This window comes from Pseudonaja textilis, chromosome 2, assembly GCF_049901715.1.
Source record: "Pseudonaja textilis isolate UNSWEBS1 chromosome 2, rPseTex1.2, whole genome shotgun sequence".
Classification (NCBI taxonomy): Eukaryota; Metazoa; Chordata; class Lepidosauria; order Squamata; family Elapidae; genus Pseudonaja; species Pseudonaja textilis.
Genome location: NC_141991.1, coordinates 1,967,127 through 1,988,753, shown reverse-complemented (window position 1 = coordinate 1,988,753; position 21,627 = coordinate 1,967,127). Strand labels below are relative to the sequence as shown.

At 42.8% G+C, this 21,627-nt stretch overlaps 3 protein-coding genes across 7 annotated transcripts in view; all 3 read left to right on the top strand.

The window, feature by feature from the left end:
• LOC148126533 (uncharacterized) overlaps positions 1-17,413 on the top strand; it is a 28,051-nt gene extending 10,638 nt beyond the window's left edge. Inside the window, exons 1-3 of one of the 5 annotated variants that reach the window (XM_087928313.1) lie at positions 12,332-12,402; positions 12,531-12,826; positions 15,494-17,413. In XM_087928313.1, coding sequence (XP_087784439.1) covers positions 15,929-17,293 — 1,365 coding nt within the window. In that variant the 5' untranslated portion in view covers positions 12,332-12,402; positions 12,531-12,826; positions 15,494-15,928 and the 3' untranslated portion in view covers positions 17,294-17,413. Of the gene's footprint in view, positions 1-1,816; positions 1,892-12,316; positions 12,403-12,530; positions 12,827-15,493 lie in introns of those variants that run through there. The other 4 variants (XM_087928312.1, XM_087928314.1, XM_087928310.1 and 1 more) reach the window with 4 other exon arrangements.
• On the top strand, positions 6,345-7,845 carry LOC113453762 (uncharacterized). Its single transcript, XM_087928369.1, has one exon. It carries the CDS (start codon positions 6,408-6,410, stop codon positions 7,626-7,628), a length of 1,221 nt encoding a protein of 406 aa, XP_087784495.1. The 5' UTR covers positions 6,345-6,407; the 3' UTR covers positions 7,629-7,845.
• Positions 12,334-21,627, top strand: part of LOC148126532 (uncharacterized) — a 46,609-nt gene continuing 37,315 nt past the window's right edge. Inside the window, exon 1 of the mRNA XM_087927770.1 lies at positions 12,334-12,402. The gene's annotated coding sequence lies outside the window, so the exon portion shown is untranslated. The remainder of the gene's footprint in view (positions 12,403-21,627) is intronic.

Genomic DNA, 21,627 nt, shown 5'->3' with positions numbered 1-21,627 from the left:
GTATCTGCTAAATGTTAAATGCCATGTGTAAATTCTGTAAATTTACTTGCAGGGAAGTCTCCATTCGGTCACAAAGAGAGAAAAATATGCAGCAGGACTTAGAAAATGGGGGCCGATTGTCAATATATACCGGTAGTAGAAGAAATATTTTTAAAATATGTTTTAAAAAGAAAACAAAAGGGAAGAATAGAATATCCCACCAAAGCATATGGCCGGCTGATCAGCAGGCTAACCTTTTTTAGAGGGACAGCCTGCACCGTAATTTTCAATGCAGATCCAGTAAGGTTTGGATGGTGATCTTTTAGCAATCTGATCTGAGCTCTGTTGCATGGAGGAATCTGGAATAAAATAACTGCAAGGTATATTTTATTGATTTCCTTTTCATTCAGAAACTCAAGATGACATACAAAGTACTTCCTGTGTAGCATGCTGTAATTTACAGGGTAAATGTACCCACAGACAGCCTGCACTACCTACCAATAATGTGATCCACTAGGGGAAAAAATGGGAACCAGTCTTTCCTCCTCTGGGAATCCAGCTTCATGCTGAGTTGTCTTGGATGCAGCCCTGGCCAGTAGGAGTGAAACTGACTCTCCTGGAGCATCTTATTTATTTTTTATTTATTTTGTCAAGCATGCATTTGATAATATATATAAGTATAAACATGATTATTAATACATGAAATAGATACAAATAAAAGGGAACATTAAGACAGGGATGGTAGACACATTGGTGCGCTTATGCACACCCCTTACAGACCTCTTAGGAATGGGGTGAGGTCAACAGTAGACAGTCTGAGGTTAAAGTGTTTTGGGGTTAGTGGAAGAAACCATAGAGTGTTCCACGCATTGTCCACTGTTGCTGACGTATTTCCTGCAATCGAGTTTTGCAGTGCTGCCATTTCTTAAATCCTTGGGAGCCACAGGAAAATCAGTCATAAAGTTTTGGGGTATAAGAGGTTTTTATTGTTTTACTTATAAAATTGAATTTTATTAGATATAATATTTAAAAACATTGAACATGGTGGAGTTCTTTGCAATACATTTTTGTTGTTACATATGTTACTCTATGAATTTTATACATACATATGTATATATATATATACACACACACACACACATTTAATCTTTACACATTTTAAATCCTTTCCATTTCTTTTCAGTTACATTTTGCAAACTCCCTTTCATTTTCCTCCAATGGTTAAATTTATTCCGTATTATATAGTATTCTGACTCATCTTTATTCTTTAATTCCAATGTCAGCCTATCCATTTCGGCTCATTGTAGTATCACCTCATCTTCCCTATCTCTAGCCTTCCAGTTTTGGGCAAATATTCTTGCTGCCGTAATTACCTGGATTATTAGGTAGGTGTCATCTTTGCTGTACTTCTAAGAGAGGTTTTGATCTCCACTAAAAGTCACAAATAAGAAAGCTGATTGTGTAATTCTGTAAAACCTTCATGAACTTTCAGGGCTGAGCACGTAGCTACGGTAATCTTCGTAAGCTAAGCAGCCTCACATTTCACTTGGCTCACTTGTAAAAGTCAGTTGCTATAAGTCAAAAACGGCTTGATAGCATTTAATCAGCGAAACATTTTGCAAACGTAGTAGAGACGGAACAAGTGTGGTTTATGCCTCCGATCCGCAGATGCTGGTCAAACAGGTAAAACACCTGCCCCTAGAAAGCTGAGAGTACAAGGGGGGAGAGAGAGAGAGATCGTGGTTGAGCTTAAAAGAGTTAAAACCATCAAGTACTGTAATGCTAGAAAGGATGGGAAGAAAGGAGAAGCGCAGAGGAACTTCCTCTTCTGGATGATTCATGGGAGGAAGTTGGTGGGCAGAGCGGCTTCTGTGCTTTTCCCAGGATGGAAGCAGCAGCTGGCAGGTGAGTTGTGGGCAGCAGGTGGGAGGAGAGTCCGAGAACAAGTCGGGGTTTTCGGTTCCCTCCACGGCCTGAAAGCAGAGAAGCAACTAGGCTGAAACGTGTCAGCTGCAGGTTCCTTCCCTCCCCAGATCGGAGCCCGCTGAGGCTGCACGCTGTGAAACTTGGTGGCTGCAATTTTCTGCTGGTGGGAAGATTTAAAAAGCCTCTTTCAAGCGAAGGTGGGTCCTTTGGGAATGGCTCCCCTCTAGAGGTTGTGACGGCTCCCATCACTGGAGGATTGTGACAAGGTGGAAGGAACTTGGCAGGTCTTCTGTTCCTCCACCCTGCTCAAGCAGGAGACCCAGTACTAGTTCAGACAAATGCCTGTCCTGTGTGTTTAAAAGCCACCAGTGATGGAGCCCCCATGTGGTCTTACTAAAAGGATTATAACTTGGTACTAACGCTTCACAAGGGTAGCAATGTGTGTGGTTGATTCAGGGGTGGGATTCAGCCCGTGTAACTATCGGTTCAGTGATTAACATTTTTGATGATTTACGCTTCACACGCGCCTGACACATGCTGCGTGCACGTGTAGAATATAGTGAAGCTGTGTTGCCTGAACAGCTGAGTAGCGCTGTGCACAGGTGCCCAGCGTTTGACAAAGCAGTATTTTCCTGCTTTTTCAACTGCAGCTGTGCCGCACAAAGCAGCTGAGGTTGAAAAATCAGAAAATAAAGATCAGGTAAGAGCCCGGGTGGGTAAAAACATCAGCAGACATAGAACCGGTTTGATGTCTGCTGCTCTTCAGAGCTACTGGTTCTACAGAGCCGGACAGAACCAGTCGAATCCTGCCCCTGGGTTGATTTCATCCCAGAGTTCTGAAGAAACTGACAGACCTGATTTCAGAATCACTGAACCATAACTTTCAAACATCCTTGAGCACCTGGGAACTACCAGTGGACTAGAAAAGAGTTGATTGTCACAGCTTTATCAGATCCCAGTTCTGAGGAGGAGTAGGAACCAGGATTGTCCGGTGGGAAAGGCACGGTCCTCTCTGAATCAGTGGAGGGCCCAGGGGCTTAGGATGAGGTAGTCCCAAGGCTGTCTGGCAGTGGTGGGAGGCGCCTGACGAGACAGGAAGCTGCCTGCAAGAGCAGAGCAACTACCGAAGGTCTGGGACCCTGTCATCTCAGCTGGCCCCGTGCACAAAGATTTTCAAAGATCTTTCAGATATGGTTCAAAGGTTCTTAGATCACATCTGCCGGCTCCTTCAGAACTCTGGGATGTAATCAATCTTGTTCTGATGATTAGAACTCGTCTACAGTGGACAGGTATTCTCTTATCATTTTCTTGCCTATTTTAATTTATGTTCCTAGTCTGTCTTTTACGGATTCTATTTGTGGTGGGTTGAGCTATTTTTTTTTCTTTTTGCATGAAAAGAGATGCAAAGAATGAATTAAGCAGCTCCACTTTCTCCCTGCTGTCAGTCACTTCCTTGCCATCTTCTCCCATTAGTAGACCAATTGTTTCCTTGACTTTTTTTATTGAATTTTACATGCTGAAAGAAACTTCTTTAAAAAATATTTTTGTCATTTGTGGCACGTCTTAGTTCATTCTGAGCCTTAGCTTTCCTGATTTCATTTTTGTAGGTTCAGGCTATATCCTGGTATTATCCTTTTGTCTTTCAATTGTTCAGAAAGACTTCTTTCAGATTTCTTATTTTTCTTTTTCACTAGTATTACACTGGAGTGGGCTTTAGATCGCTATAGGAAGCCCATAGTTCCCTCCTTTAATTTTTGGATGACAGACCTGTGATTTAGATTCGGCAGGAACTTTAAAGACAAGATTGGACAGCCATTTGTCTGGAATGGTATAGGGCAACGGTCACCAACCTTGTGGACCTCGGGGACCACCAAACTCATAATTTTAAATCCCGCAGACCACTAATAGGAATTTTGACTGACGTTGGCTGCAGGAATAAAGTCTGCAGGAAAATTCCCCACCCAGTTTTCGTACCGATCAATCATTCTTTTTTTGGGATCGCAGGATACCGTCTCCAGCTCCCTTGATTGAGGGGGGTAACCCCAGTTTCTTTCTGCTTCCCCACTGCATTGCAGCATCACACCGCAGAGCTTGCCCCAATGCCCATATGCCACTGATTTCCAGGTCCATTTCATTTCTGTCACGTTTCTTGCTGTCGTGTGCAGGGAAACAAGTTTGTGGGACTAAAAAAAAAAAAGTTCAATAAATTCCAACTTCGCAATATCTTTTTTTTTTTTTGCAAGAAGTTGGAATTGATTGATTGAACTTTTTTTTAATAGACTACATGAATTGGGATGTCACCAGAGGGGTTGTGAACAATATTTTCTGCTCTTACTTAGAGCTCAGGATTTCCATGGGCAAAACTGGTGCTTCAAATCTTGCAGAGGCTTTTAGGCATAATTTCATCACTTGAAGCCCCCACATCTTTAAAATTAGCTCAGAAGGTTTGAATCTAACCATTTGAGGACTTTTTTTTTCAGGCTTGAAAGACATCAATTTTCCACGTGCGTAGTTATAAATATGTGTATTTATATTTCTCTCTGTATGCCTATATCTGCAATTCTACCTCCAGCACTTCCAGGCATATTTAATGATACCGTGTTTCCTCAAAAATAAGATCGGGTCTTATATTTCCTTTTAGTCCAAAAGACCCATAGGGCTTATTTTCAGAGGATGTCTTTATTTTTCCATCACAAGTCTTCCTGAAGGTGATGGGAACTGCAGCCTGCTGCAGCTGAAGAGGTTAGTTGAGCTGCAAAGTTGAATGCACCCGTAAAACTGCGGTGCACCCCAAGTGAGGAAATGTGAGCATTGAGGGTGTGAGTGTCTGTATTTCCGTGGGTCGTGCGTGGAATTCATACCGCGCCTTCCCATTGGCGTTCAAACAGGCTAATCGTGGTAAATACAGATCATTTTTTGAAAAAAAAAATAAAAGGATGAATTACAATATTGATGATAAATGTAACTGGAAAAAAAAACAGTTTCCAAAGCCTTCCTCCCCCACCGAGTGAAACCTGAGTTGACTCACAGAGTGGGATGTCTCGGGACGCCCAGCTATCTTTCCCCACTCTTTTGCAGAGGAAGAGAAAGCCGGTAAAGCCTGTGGGGCAGTGCATGCTGCCTCTGGAGACTGCCTCAGGATGAGGGTGAGAGAGAGAAGCTGATCATTGAGGCTCTGGCCAGCGCTGCCTGCCTGCCAGATTCCCCGATTCAGGGCAGGGATAGCAAAGAGGCAGCCTCTGCTTGCCTCTGCCCCTGGCTTTCTTGACATTCAGGTCACCTTGCCACCATGTTAGCAGCAGCAGCGAGCAGAGACATTGGGGGGGGGGAGAGGCATGCGATCTGGCCTTGTCGGAAGGCCACACAGCTGTCTGTCTCATCACAGCTGTCTGTCTCATCACAGTTGTGGCCATGGCCCTGGGCAAACAAAATCAGACGCTGGGACAGAATGGGTGGGCTCTTAACTTGGGCTTATTTTGGGGGGTAGGGCTTATATTAGGCACATGCTAAAAAATCATTCTAGTGCTTATTTTCTGGGTGGGACTTATTTTCTGGGAAACATGGTAACCCTTTGCAGTGCTAAGAAACTGTGATTGACTGAAGTCAACAAATGAATTTCATGTTTGAATGGATATTTTAACCTGGATCTCAGTAGTCTTCCATGTGTCAAATGAATAATAATAATGTAAGGGGATATTCTAATGTTGTGGCATATTTGCGGATCCATTGTAATGTATACTTTTTTTTCTCTTTTTCACATCTTCTGCAACCATTTTATACCCAAAGTTACAATTTTCTTTGAATCTTATGGACAAAGAAGATGGCAACGAGAGTACTCTGGACAAATAAGAATAACAAGTACCATTGAAAAGGAAAGCAAATACTTTCCATTTCCTTCAGAAGACCACACAGTTTTTTTCCTTCGCCAGCAGGAGAGAAACAAATGGGAGAAAATCAAGAAGAGATCTCTAGCTGGAAAAAGTAGAGTATGTGGATCTCAAACCTACATGAAAAGTCAAGGGAGATTATTTTTCCATTCAGCATAAGAAGGGAAATAACTGGAAGTCAGTGGGGAGGAAAAGGTCACTTGGATAGTCACGTCAGGCAGATAATGATGCAGCCCTTGCCCTGGGCGTAAGAAAATGGCTTGAATCACAGTAACACTAAACAAAGAATCATACATATTTTTGACATCCTCAAGAATATCAGTGGAGTAAAAGCTCCATAGAGGTGCCTGTTGTGGGGAAGATACAAATCACAGCTGATTATGCACGAGAGGATACAAACTGGAGAAAAGCCATATGAATACTCAATGTGGCAAAAGCATTGCTCACAACAGTTTCCTTGTGGTTCATAGAAGGACTCAGGCAGGAGAGAAAAAATATGAGTGCTCCCAATGTGGTAAATACTTTAGTCAGCATGGCGACATTGGAGGATTCATACCAGATAGAAAACATATGAATGTCCGGTTTGTGTGAAACTTTCATTGGAAATTCCCACTCATGAGAAAACAGAGGACTCATACAGGAGAGAAACCCTTTGAATGTCCTATCTGTGGGAAATGTTTCAGTCAGAATTCCCATTTGGTGATTCACCAGAGGACTCACACAGGAGAGAAACCATATGAGTGTCCAGATTGTGGAATAAGTTTCATTCAGAATTCTGGTTTGGTGAGACACCAGAGGATTCACACAGGAGAAAGACCTTTTGAATGCCCTATCTGTGGGAAAGGTTTCAGTCAGAATTCCCACCTGGTGACTCATCAGAGGACTCACACAGGAGAGAAACCCTTTGAATGTCTTGATTGTGGGAAATGTTTCAGTGATAATTCTAGCCTGGTTAGACATCAGAGGATTCACACAAGAGAGAAACCATTTGAATGTCCTGATTGTGAGAAACGTTTCATTAAAAATTCCCACCTCATTAGTCACCAGCGGATTCACACAGAAAAACCATTTAAATGTCCTGACTGTGGGAATCATTTCACTCAGAATTCCTACCTTGTGGCCCACCAGAAGACTCACACAAGAAAGAAACACTTTGAATGCCCCTATTGTGGGAAAAGTTTCAGTCAGAATTCTGGTTTGCTGAGACACCAGAGGATTCACACAAGGCCCTTTGAATGCCCTATTTGTGGGAAAGGTTTCAGTCAGAATTCCCACCTGGTGACTCACCAGAGGACTCATACAGGAGAGAAACCCTTTGAATGTCCTGACTGTGGGAAATGTTTCGGTGATAATTCCAGCCTGGTTAGACACCAGAGGACTCACACAGATGAGAAACCTTTTGAATGCCCAGTTTGTGGTAAAAGTTTTGGTAGGAATTCCAAACTGGTGGAACACCAGAGAATTCACACAGGAGAGAAACCCTTTGAATGTTCTGATTGTGGAAACACTTTCAGTAATAATTCCAACCTTATTAGCCACCAGAGGATTCACACAGGAGAGAAACCATTTGAATGTCCCTATTGTGGGAAAAGTTTCAGTCAGAGTTCCCACCTTGTGAGACATCAGAGGATTCACACAGGAGAGAAGCCCTTTGAATGTTCTGACTGTGGAAACAGTTTCAGTAACAATTCCAACCTTATTAATCACCAGAGGATTCACACAGGAGAGAAACCCTTTGAATGTTCTGATTGTGGGAAAAGTTTCACTCAGAGTTCCCACCTTGTGAGACACCACAGGACTCACACAGGAGAGAAACCTTATGAGTGTCCAGACTGAGGGAATGATTTCGGTACTAAGGATAGCCTTCTAAATCATACACACAGGGGAAAAACCATTTAAGTGGCCCAAGTGTGCATGGTGCTTCAGGAAACCTTCCGACCTTATCGTATACAAGAAAATCCACACCCCCAAAGTGATGAGTGTAGACAAAGCTTGAATTTCATTTCTAATGTCCCACTGTAAGTCCAGCTGATAAATTTACTATTTAATTTGACTACAAAGAATTTGCCTGATTTTTTGTAGGCAAATATGTCATGGTATTAGACAGAAAGCGGAAAGAAAAAATTGGAACATATTAGTTCGATAAGTACCAGACATTGCTGAATATTTATTTTTGCAGTAATTGTGCAATTATTTAAAAAAAAATTTGGGAGTGTTCTTTACATTTTTATTATGGTAGATGATAGAAATGCCACAGGTATAGTCCCAGCCTTTTTCTCCCTGGGTGCCCCTGAGATTTTCAACCCCAGAATTACCCAGCCAGCATCTGTTTGGGATAGGAGCACTCAGACTATAGTTAGAGATTGTGGCTCCTCATATAACACTCCTTCATATAGCGCAATAGCACTTCGATTTATATACTACTTCACAGTACTTTATCGCCCCCTCTAACCAGTTTACATAGCATATTGCCGCCAACAATCTGGGTCCTCAATTTAAGGAGCTCATTTTACTGAAAGCCAAGTTGAGCTGGTGGGAATTGAGCTGCCAAACTGCAGGCAGACAGCAGTCAGCAGAAGTAGCCTGCAATACTGCATTGTAACTATTGCGCCACTATGGCTCTTATAAGGAGAAAAGCGAGAGGAGAAGTAGAGGGTGTTCAAAGTTCATCTTTTCCTAACAGTGCACCAAGCATGCATGTTCAGATTGTGTCAAGAATGAGGCACGCAAGTGGAAGAATCCATATGAATAGCAAATATATTGGAGGAGTTTGGGGCAGTGACAAAACCAGTGTAAAATTTCAGATGTGTAAAGGCTGTTCTTCCCTGCAGGTGGCCTTCATAGAGAAAAGCTGCAGGAATATTGAGGAGAAAAGGGATTGTGGTTTTGTGCACAGGACCTCCAGGTTTATTCACAAGTCCCACTGTGATCTCATTTGTTTTTAGGGGCCTCCTTGTTAGCCTTTGGCAGCTGGGGTCCAAGACCAGCACCAAGGGACTGATACTTTTGTGGTTCTCCCCGCTTGGTGGGGTGAGAAAAAAAGTGTACAGTAGATAATCAAGCAAAATTAAATAAAGCCAACCTAAGAGACAGAGGGGATGGTCTATAGGGCGAGGTCAAAAGCCATCTCACTCAGACGAACAGTCCATTTCCTCAGAATCAAAATTTGAAGCTCAGATAGAAAGGTGTAAAGTATGTGTTGTTTGGAGGATACTGGATCTTGAAAGTTGCAGCCTTGAATTTGGGGCTGGAGTAGCAGGAACAGCTGAATGGCTAGATTTTGTGGGGAAGAAGAAGGCCCAATTTGGTGGTCACTAGCCTAGAGCCTGAGAGACCCTCATTTCCGGTCCTGCTCTAGGCACAAAGCCATCACAGAGACCTTGGCCTGTCCTTATCCTCTCAGGCCTTGGAAAGTGGAAATCTGCTTTCAAAAAACCTTAGAAGGAAACTGCATGGAGTGGGAGTGCAGGATAACTCCCCCAAACCTTTGCAACTGAGCGAAGTTTGAAGAATGAAGCTTGACTTACTTAGCTTCTAAGATTAGGGAGGTGCTGTGCCATAAACGTTTAAGAATGTCTCGTTTGTGTAAACTAAATGATTTCCAGTTTCATCCTGTCAAAAGAAATAATGAAACACGGAAGAATAGCTGGAAACATCTACCTTCCAAAGTACATCTAGATAGGTGATATTCTTTCTAACTGCATCCTTGCAGAGCCTAAATCTCACTAGAGGGAAGAATTGCTCTGAGCAGCCTTCCCAATCTCCACAAGAGTTAGATTGATTGTTCCCAAACAGTTTGGGCATAAGACTTGGAGGGCACTAGTTTGCAGAAAGCTGATGTATAGATTCTTAGGGGTGACTCAGTGGAGATCAAAACCTCTTTACCTCCCAAAACTTTATGACGGATTTCCTATGTTTGCCAAGGATTTAGGATCCAGGAGGTTCAAAGGGAGCCAGCTTCATTTGTGCTGCCCAGAGATGCTTCCAAGCACACCCATGCTAAATGCCTTGTGCTTCTGTAACTTTGCATACACAGAAATCTCCATTGGGTCAAAGCAAAAAAGTCACAGACCCAGCAGGGCTAGAAAAGGGGGGCTTGGGAAGAGGAGATGACTGGCTGTATACGGTGAGAGAAATGTTTCTAAAAGGCATTTCAAAGGGTTGGAAAAGTTGGTAATACAGATGTGCGTGCAAAAATGTACCAGTCTTTGTTTGATACACATTCCTTTTTCTAATTAGAAATTTTTAATCTAATAAAATATATAAATCAAACAAAAACAAAGAATGGATACAAAGAAGCAGGAAAGGAATTGAAAAAAAGAAACATAATATAATTGTACCTTCCGCCCTTTTCTCTGTTGAGAAATTGCCATCACACATTCTTACCGTATATGGAAATTACCTCTGTACTTTTAGCCCAGCACTATATCCACCCTATCCTATGCCCTCCCTATGCTCAGACGGAAAAAAATGGCCTTGGGAGGTATGCAAACTCCATTACCAAGGAGGTGAGGTGGAAACATCTCCCAAGTCTTCAGCACACAGATCCTATTTGGAAGAGTCTCAGACAGACACCACCCTAATTCTCAGGAGTGTAAGAAGTGGGGAGAAGGTACCAAGGAGATACTTTACAAGTGTTTTCACCCAAAAAGAACACATGACAAAACTTATCAAAAACAGAATCATAACTGCCAGATTAGGAATGCAAATTAAACTATGGAAAAAAGAGGTAAGAGAATATATGTCAGCTCTAGACCAATTTAAATCACTGGGTCTGGACGGACTGCATCCCAGAGTTCTGAAGGAACCAGCAAAGGTGATTTCAGAACCATTGTAACGTATGTTTCAAAGTCCTTGGAGCACAGGGGAACTAGAGTTAGTCCTCAACTTAAAATAGTTAATTTGTGGTCGAAGTTACGACGACACTGAAAATAATGGTTTATGACCGTTTATCACACTTATGACGGTTGTAGCATCCCCAGGGTCATGTGATTTACATTCAGATGTGTGACAACTGACATTTATGATGGTTGCAGTGTCCCGGGATCCTTTTGTGACCAACTAACAAAGTCAATGGGGAAAGCAGATTTACTTAACAACAGTGTTACTAATTTATCAACTGCAATGATTCACTTAACATATGCGGCAAGAAAAGTTGTAAAATTGGGGAAACTCAACAAATTGCGCACTTAACAACGTAAATCTTGGACTCAATTGTGGTTGTAAGTTCAGGACTATTTTTAACTGAAGACTGGAAAGGAGCTGATGGGGTTCCCAACTTCAAAGCGGGTAAAAAACATACAGCAATTAAACAGACAAATCAGCCTGACATTAATATCTGGTAATATCTTGGAAAACATAGGCAACAAATCTGTGAACCCCTAGAATGAAAAAAAAAAAAGTTATAACCAGTAGCCAACAGATCGTGCCAAACAAACCTTATTTTATTCTTTGACAAAGTGACTCAATGAGTGGACCAGAGAAATGCTGGGCACATAGTAAGATTTCAGTCAAGCATTTGATAAAGTAGATCACAACCTACTTCTTGGCAAGCTAGAAAAATGTGAACTTGAACAATGGCCCCTATCTGATATCCAACACAGATTTAAAAAAAGTTTTACACTTAGACCAGAAATACCAATTGTATAGGTGCAAACTAGCTGAAACCTGGTTTAATGCCAGTAACTCTGCAAGGTATCTTGGAGTCCTCGTGGACAAACACTTAAATGGGAGCCAACAGTGAGTGGCAGCAGCCAAAATAACTATACAATCCTAGGCTGCATTAATAGATAGATAGAATGAAGATCACATGAAGTTATGGTACTTCTTTACAAAGCCTTACCTGGAATACTGCATCCAGTAGTACTGCTTTACAAACACTTGGAATACTGCATCCAATTCTAGCCACTACAATATAAAAAGATATTGAGACTCTGGAAAACATGCAGAGAAGGGCAACACAGATGATTAGGGGACCAGAAGCTAAAACACAAAGAACGGTTACAGGAATTGGGTATGTCTAGTCCAAGGGTGTCAAACTCACTGGAGGTTTTTAAAAAGAGACTGGATAGTTATTGTCTGAAATGGTATAGAATCTCCTGCTTGAGCAGGATGGAACAGAAGACCCCCATGGCCCCTTCCAGCTCTATCCTGATGGATGGATGGATTGATTCTTGAAAGCTGCAGCCTTGAATTGGATGTTGGAGCAGCAGCAACAGGTCAATGGGTTTATTTTGTGGGGAGGAAGAAGAGCCACTTTGGTGTAGTGGTGAAGGCAGCAGGTTAGAGCAGAGAAACGCTCAGTTGCAGTCCCACCTGATGGGCAAAACTAGCTGTTCAACTTTGGCCAGTCCTTTCAGGCCTAGGAAGCAGGAAAAGGGGGGGGGAGCCACTTCCAAAAACCGTTGCCAAGGAAACTGCAAGGCCAGGCATCAAGAGTGTCCCAAAGGCACCAAAAATGGGCTTCAAACCATAGAGTATTGTAATGCTAGAAAGGATGGGAGGAAAGGAGAAGCGTAGAGGAACTTCCTCTTCCGGATGACTCATGGGAGGAAGACGGTGTGCAGAGCGGTGCTTGTGCTCTTCCCAGGATGGAAGCAGCAGCTGGCGGGTGAGTTGGGGGCAGCAGGTGGGAGGAGAGTCCGGGAGCAAGTCGGGCTGTTCGGTTTCCTCCGCGGCCTGGAAGCAGAGAAGCAACTGGGCCGAAGCGTGTCAGCTGCAGGTTCCTTCCCTCCCCAGATCGGAGCCCGCTGGGGCTGCAGGCTGTGAAACTGGCGGCTGCGATTCTCTGCGGGGGGGAAGATCTAAAAAGCCTCTTTCAAGCGACGGTGGATCCTTTGGGAATGGCTCCCCTCCAGAGGTTGTGGGGGCTCCGTGTCTGCAGGGTCTTCGGAGGAGATCGGACAGCCGTTTGTTCGGAATGGAATTGGGTCTCCTGCCTGAATGGGGGATGGACTAGAAGACTTCCAAGGTCCCCCTAACTCAATTATTCTGTAGTGGACCTGATGTTTTCCGGGCAACAAGATCGGACGGAGGTGCCTCTTCTGGGTCTTTCCTGGGTTGTTTTCCTTCCATTTCTATTTTACAAGCACCGTGTTTTCCTATTGGTTCCCCCATCTGTGTATTCACCAGGTTCAACTCTGCTTAACCCACCAGTTTTTAAAAAATGGAATGTTTTGCACTTTTTGATTATTTTTATAAAATTTATTGGTCACCTACCTTACCATGACATTACTGTGGGTGGCTTAGAGGCACAAAAATACATACACATTAAAACACTTTAAGAAATGTAACTTGGCTTTGTCATGTGACTTCATGCTTCATGATTGGGCTGCTTTGTGACACAGATTCTATTCCCAATTGCAGTAAGTGAGGACTACTTCAATTGGGATGTCACCAAAGGGAAAGTATTTTCTGCCCTTACTTGGAGCTCATGGCTTCCATGGGCAAAACTGGTGCTTCAAATCTTGTTTTAGGCATCATTTCATCAGTTAAAGCCCCCACATCTAAAGTTAGTGTCATGCAGACTGACAGGTGTGGCTCAGTAAAACAAAAGACAGAGTCCAAGTGTGTTGATAAACCAATGCATTTATCCATCTGAATAAAGAGGGGTCCCTCCCAAGAAGGAAAGAACCCTGAGTGTAGTGCAAAGCAGATATTTATACAATTTTGATTTTGCTTCATTACTTAAGAAGGAGCTGGCACCACAACAGATAAGGTACAGAAATATAGAAAGTATAAAAATAGCCAAAAATGTCTTCTGTGGTTTTGGCCACATGCCTAACCCAGAGGCTAGTGGTTTCCTGAGAAAGTTTCCATGGCCTCAGAGGCCTGTTGAGGCCTGAACATCAGCCTTGCCATCTCAACAGATGAGCAACCATCAAATTCATCAGATTCCTGATTAACATTAGTGGAGAAGGTTTGACTGTAACCATTTTGACATATTTTTCAGCCTTTAAAGACATGGATTTTCTCCATATTGTAGATGTGTGTATTTTTAAATCTCTCTGTATGAATAGAATAGAATAAGAAAAGAATAAGAATTAGAATAGAACAGAACAGAGTTGGGACGTTGAAGGTCTTCTAGTCCTACCCCCTGATTAGGCAAGAAACCGTATACCACTTCAGACAAATGGTTATTCAACATCTTTTTAAAAACTTCCAGTGTTGGAGTATTCACAACTTCTATATCTCCAAACATATTATCTCTCCCCAGGACTTCCAGATATACAGTCATGTCAAAAAGAAAGTACAGTCTCCTTGACTTCTATGATTTTATATTTCTGGGTGTAGTAAAAATCATTTGGTCCTTAGAAGTTCTAAAAAGTAGGTAACTACAACCACAAATGAACAACAATACACGACATATTACATTAGATCATCATTTATTTTATCAAAAGAAAGCCAAGACGGAGAAGTCGCGTGTGAAAAATGTAAGAGTCAATAATTTGTAGAACCACCTTTAGCAGCAACAACTAGAAGTAATTCTTTTCTGTGTGACTTTATGAGTCTCTTGCAGCATTGTGGAGGAATTTTGGCTCGCTCTTTTTTACAACATTGCTTGAGTTCATTGAGGTGTGTGGGTGTTTTTTTTATGCACAACTGTCTTGAGGTCCCATCAATCGGGATGAGGTCTGGACTTTGCCTGCCATTGCAACATCTTGATCCTTTTCTTTTTCAGCCATTCTGTTGTAGATTTCCTGATGTGTTTTGCAACCATTGTCCTGTTGTATAATCCCATGTCAGCCAAGCTTTAGCTATTGGACAGATGACCTCACTTTTGACTCTAGAATACTTTGGTATATAGAGGAGTTCATGGTCAACTCAAAGAGTGCAAGGTGTCCAGGTCCTGGGTTTGCTTGGATGTCCATTCCTGGGAAGATTAGCAACTGTTTGGAATGTTTCTCACTTGTGAATAATCTTCCTCACTGTAGAATGAAGGAGTTTAATTTTTTGGGAAATGTCCTTTTAAACGTTTCCAAATTGATGGGCAGCAAGAATGTCTTCTCTAAGATCATTGCTGATTCTTTACTCTTTGGCATTATATAAACACACAGCTCAATGCCGGAGACCAGGAAAGTATACCTTCGGATTTTGTAGATGTAGTCATGCTTCCTGATGATCAATTGATCAAGGGCATTTTATTAGCAGTACTTGGCTGCTACTTCGCCTCTTTATACTATGGAAGCAGTGAGAAATTTCCTAATGGTGAGAACAATTAATCAGCAGAACGGCTTTCCTTCAGAAGTTGTGGTGCTTCATCACTGGAGGCTTTTGAGAAGAGGCGAGAGAGCCACTTGTGTGAAATGGTGTAGAATCTCCTGCTTGAGCAGAGACTGGATTAGAAGACCTGCAAGTTCCCTTCCAATTCTGTTATTCTCTTCTGTTCTTTTGTGGTGATATTTCTGATACCCTGATAAGTAAAACCATAGAAATCAAAGTGTTCACTTGACTGTATTTGAAAGAACTTTTTGCACTGCTAGGAATTTGTGACTGACCCGGTCAACAAATGAATTTCGTCATTCAGTGGATATTTGAACTTGGATCTGGGAATTTTTCCATGTCTTAAATGATTCATGATTAATGTAAGAGCTTATTGGAGCATTGTGGCATGTTTGCATTGACATTGTTATCTTTTTTTTCTATTTCCTTGAAATCATTTTACGCACAATTAAAGATATCCTTTTATTTGAATCTTACAGACAAAAGAGGATGGCAATAAGAGCACTCTGGACAACTGAGGATAACAAGCAACCTTGAATAGCAAAGCAAGTCAGTCCAGAAATCAAAGTATTTTCCATTTCCTTCACCTTCCTCAGCAGGTGAGAGAGAAACGAGAGAAAATCAAGACGACATTTCTACCAGGGACAAGTAGACTGTGAAATTCAAGCAAACATTACATAAAAAGTGAAAGATTATTGTTTCATTCAGCAAAAGGGAAATATCTTGAAGTTATTGGGGAGGAAAAGGTCAATTGGAAAGCTACATAGAGCAGACAGTATTGCAGGCCTAGGTTTGGGAGGAAGGAAATCACCACTAAATCAGAGCAGAGGACTCACAAAGGAGAGAAACCCTTTAAATCCTGATAGTAGTAAAAGTTTCAGTCAGAATTCCAACCTTGTGACTCACCAGAAAAAATGTATGAATGTCCGGAGTGTGGGAAATGTTTCAGTCAGAATTCCAACCTGGTGATACACCAGAGGACTCACACAGGAGAGAAACCATTTGAATGTCCTGAATGTGGGAAAAGTTTCAGTCACAGTTCCAACCTTATTACCCACCAGATGATTCACACAGGAGAGAAACCCTTTAAATGTCCCTATTGTGGAAAAGGTTTCAGTCAGAATTCCTCCCTGGTGACTCATCAGAGGACTCACACAGGAGAGAAACCCTTTAAATGTCCCTATTGTGGAAAAGGTTTCAGTCAGAATTCCTCCCTGGTGACTCATCAGAGGATTCACACAGGAGAGAAACCCTTTGAATGTCCTGATTGTGGGAAATGTTTCAGTGATAATTCCAGCCTGGTTAGGCACCAGAGGACTCACACAGGAGAGATACCCTTTGAATGTTCTGATTGTGGAAACAGTTTCAGTAGCAATTTCAACCATATTAGCCACCAGAGAACTCACACAGGAGAGAAACCTTTTGAATGTTCTAATTGTGGGAAAGGTTTCAGACCGAATTCCAACCTTATTACCCACCAGAGGATTCACACAGGAGAGAAACCCTTTGAATGTCCCTATTGTGGGAGAAGTTTCAGTCAGAATTCCAGCCTCGTTAGTCACCAGAGAACTCACACAGGAGAGAAACCCTTTGAATGTTCTGATTGTGGGAGAAGTTTCAGTAACAATTCCAACCTTGTGAGACACCAGAGAACTCACACAGGAGAGAAACCCTTTGAATGTTCCTATTGTGGGAGAAGTTTCAGTCAGAATTGCAGCTTGATTGAACACCAGAGGATTCACACAGGAGACAAACCCTTTCAGTGTCCTGACTGTGGGAAAAGTTTCAGTCGTAATTGCAGCCTGGTTAGTCACCAGAGAACTCACACAGGAGAGAAACCCTTTGAATGTTCTGATTGCGGAAAGAGTTTCAGTAACAATTCCAACCTTGTGAGACACCAGAGAACTCACACAGGAGAGAAACCCATTGAATGTCCTGACTGTGGGAAAAGTTTCAGTCACAATTCTAGCCTGATGATACACCAGAGAACTCACACAGGAGAGAGACCCTTTGAATGTCCTGACTGTGGGAAATGTTTCGGTGATAATTCCAGCCTTGTTAGACACCAGAGGATTCACACAAGAGAAAAACCATTTGAATGTCCTGATTGTGGGAAAAGTTTCAGTAAAAATTCCCACCTCATTAGTCACCAGAGGATTCACACAGGAGAGAAACCCTTTGAATGTTCTGATTGTGGAAAGAGTTTCAGTAACAATTCCCACTTTGTGAGACACCAGAGGACTCACACAGGAGAGAAATCTTATGAGTGTCCAGACTGAGGGAATGATTTCGGTACTAAGGATAGCCTTCTAAATCATACACACGGGAGAAAACATTTAAGTGTCCGAAGTGTGCATGGTACTTCAGGAAAGCTTCCGACCTTATTGTACACAAGAAAATCCACACACCCAAAGTGATGAGTATAGACAAAGCTTGAATTTCATTTCTAATGTCCCATTGTAAGTCCAGCTGAGAAATTTACTATTTAATTTGACTACAAAGAATTTCCCTGATTTTTTGTAGGCAAATATGTCATGGTATTAGACAGAAAGGAGGAAAGAGAAAATTCGAACATATTAGTTTGATAAAGGCTATCTAGGACCAGACGTTGCTGAATATTTTTGCAACAGAATATTGTGCAGAATATTTTTGCAGAATATTGTGCAATTATTTAAAAATCTTTTTGGGAGTGTTCTTTACATTTTTATTATGGTAGATGATAGAAATACCACAGGCATAGTCCCAGCCTTTTTCTCCCAGGGTGCCCCCGAGATTTTCAACCCCAGAATTCCCCAGCCAGCATCTGTTTGGGATAGGAGCACTCAGACTATAGTTAGAGATTGTGGCTCCTCATATAACACTCCTTCATATAGCGCAATAGCACTTCGACTTATATACTGCTTCACAGTACTTTATCGCCCTCTCTAAGCAGTTTACATAGTCAGCATATTGCCCCCAATAATCTGGGTCCTCAATTTAAGGAGCTCATTTTACTGAAAGCCAAGTTGAGCCGGTGGCAATTGAGCTGCCAAACTGCAGGCAGACAGCAGTCAGCAGAAGTAGCCTGCAGTACTGCATTGCAACTATTGGGCCACTATGGCTGTTCTTCCCTGCAGGTGGCCTTCGTAGAGAAAAGCTGCAGGAATATTGAGGAGAAAAGGGATTGTGGTTTTGTGCACAGGACCTCCGGGTTTATTCATAAGTCCCACTGTGATCTCATTTGTTTTTAGGGGCCTCCTTGTTAGCCTTTGACAGCTGGGGCCTAAGACCAGCTCAAGGGACTGATACTTTTGTGGTTCTCCCCCCGTGGTGGGGAGTTGTGAGAAAAAAAGTGTACAGTAGATAATCAAGCAAAATTAAATAAAGCCAACCTAAGAGACAGAGGGGATGGTCTATAGGGCGAGGTCAAAAGCCATCTCACTCAGACGAACAGTCTATTTCCTCAGAATCAAAATTTGAAGCTCAGATTGAAAGGTGTAAAGTATGCGTTGTTTGGAGGATACTGGATCTTGAAAGTTGCAGCCTTGAATTTGGGGCTGAAGTAGCAGGAACAGCTGAATGGATAGATTTTGTGGGGAAGAAGGCCCAATTTGGTGGTCACTAGCCTAGAGCCTGAGAGACCCTCATTTCCGGTCCTGCTCTAGGCACAAAGCCATCACAGAGACCTTGGCCTGTCCTTGTCCTCTCAGGCCTTGGAAAGGGGAAATCTACTTTCAAAAAACCTTAGAAGGAAACTGCATGGAGTGGGAGTGTAGGATAACTCCCCAAAACCTTTGCAACCGAGCGATGTTTGAAAAATGAAGTTTGCCTTACTTAGCTTCTAAGATCAGGGAGGTGCTGTGCCATAAACGTTTATGAATGTCTTGTTTGTGTACACTAAATGATTTCCAGCATAATTGTACCTTCCGCCCTTTTCTCTGTTGAGAAATTGCCATCGCACATTCTTACCGTATATGGAAATTACCTCTGCTCAGTTGACCAGAATAAAAACTTCCTTGGAAATGGATCCTGGCCTGAATCCCATTCCTCAGAGAAATCCAGTCCAACATTTCCCTTCCACGATACTCATATCTGTGCAGAGGAACAGGGAGATTTTCTCAGTGCACAGATAGCAAGCAGTAACCAGATCCTCATGGTTGAGCCCCACCTAAGGGCTCCTTGGGCCAGGTGGGATCCCAGGGAATGAGATGGGACCAGCCTGTTTTTCATTGCTTGCTGCCCAGGGATCTCATACCCCACAGCAGATGTACAACAGGAGCACACCCAGACAGACACTGTAGTTTGTAGGGACCCACCAAGCTCCTTGGAGGGAAGTCAAAAGTTGCCTCCCTCTTCCTATGGCTGTACATTCCCTGTAGCAGGTCTGTGACTTCTCTGAGGAAACACTGTTGATGGTGGGAGCTTCCCAGAACAACAAGCAAGAAGGAAGGACATCAAGTATGCTGCAGAAAAAGTTTAAGTCTTTGGAATGGCACCCAATGCCCGGTGATTTAAAGAATTAGTCATTACAGGGTTCTTGATCGCAACACACACAACTGTCATTTCCTTCTTCAGTGTGTTTTCTCACTTGCACCCGTGTGCGCACACACACCATCTCATGAAGAGCAACCTGACTACTTCCTGGCTGTCAGTGGGGGAGAAGAGAGGTAAAAAGTAGCATAAAGGGAATATTGTGGCCAAAACATGCTTCACCTAAACCAACCAAACACTTGGAAGATTCAGCATATACTGTATTAAGCATGCAAACAATCATTATTTATCCCTGCCTACCAGTTCATCAGGGCAACTATGCACTCTGTGAGATATGGTCAAGCAATATAAACATTTTGACCCACTGGTCCAGAAATGCCTGTCTGATTTTTCCTCCTGTGCCCATGCAGGTCCAATTCAGCTTCTCAATGTTTATAACAAGACTGTAAGAAGTCTATACAAAACTATTGGGTTCAGGGGCATCTCAGACAAAGTCATCTCAATAGCCAACAGATCATGCCAAACAAATCTTATTTTATTCTTTGACAAAGTGACTCAATGAGCGGACCAGAGAAATGCTGTGCACATAGTAAGATTTCAGTCAGGCATTTGATAAAGTAGATCACAACCTACTTCTTGGCAAGCTAGAAAAATGGCCCCTATCTGATATTCAACACAGATTTAAAAAAAGTTTTACACTTAGACCAGAAATATCAATTGTATAGGTGCAAACTAGCTGAAACCTGGTTTAATGCCAGTAACTCTGCAAGGTATCTTGGAGTCCTTGTGGACAAACACTTAAATGTGAGCCAACGGGGAGTGGCAGCAGCCAAAATAACTATACAATCCTAGGCTGCATTAATAGATAGATAGAATGAAGATCACATGAAGTTATGGTACTTCTTTACAAAGCCTTACCTGGAATACTGCATCCAATAGTACTGCTTTACAAACACTTGGAATACTGCATCCAATTCTAGCCACTACAATATAAAAAGATATTGAGACTCTGGAAAGCATGCAGAGAAGGGCAACACAGATGATTAGGGGACCGGAAGCTAAAACACAAAGAACAGTTACAGGAATTGGGTATGTCTAGTCCATGGGTGTCAAACTCAATTTCATTGAGGGCCAGGTCAGGGCTGTGTTTAACCCTGGGGGCGGGGGGCGGTGTGGGCATGGCCAGGCTAGGTGTGGCCAACTCGACGTTGTTCATGTCGGGGCAGCTGCAGTGGCCCGAGCACTCTGCCAGAGAAAATGGGCTCCCAAGCTCCGATTTTGGCTGCGATGGTCTCCTGCAACCCTCTGCCAGGGAAAACTGAGCGAAGGAGGGCTGCATGCGGCCCTCCCGAGTTCTGTTTTCACTGGTAGAGGCACCTTGGGCCAGTCATTTGCTGTTTCCAGAGCAGACCTGTGGGCCAGATCTAAGCATCCCACAGGCCCCAACCATTGAGTTTGACACCCCTCGTCTAGTCTTATGAAAAGTACAAGGGGAGGCATGGCAGCAGTATCCCAGTATTTGAGTGGCTGCCACATAGAGGGGTTATTTTCCAAGTACCAGAAGGCAACACAAGGAACAATGGATTGAAACTAACGAAGGACAGAAGCAACCTGGAATTAAGGCGAAGCTTCCTGACAATAAGTGTCTTCAGAAGTTGTGGGTGCATCATCACTGGAGGTTTTTAGAAAGAGACTGGATAGTTACTTGTCTGAAATGGTATAGAATCTCCTGCTTGAGCAGGATGGAACAGAAGACCCCCATGGCCCCTTCCAGCTCTATCCTGATGGATGGATTGATTGATTCTTGAAAGCTGCAGCCTTGAATTGGATGTTGGAGCAGCAGCAACAGGTCAATGGGTTTATTTTGTGGGGAGGAAGAAGAGCCACTTTGGTGTAGTGGTGAAGGCAGCAGGTTAGAGACAGAGAAACGCTCAGTTCCAGTCCCACCTGATGGGCAAAACCAGCTGTTCAACTTTAGCCAGACCTCTCAGGCCTAGGAAGCAGGAAAGGGGGTGGGGGAGCCACTTCCAAAAACCGTTGCCAAGGAAACTGCAAGGCCAGGCATCAAGACTGACCCGAAGGCACCAAAAATGAAGGTAAGTAGCGGCACGTTTCACTTTTTCACGGGGCTCAATTGCAAAGC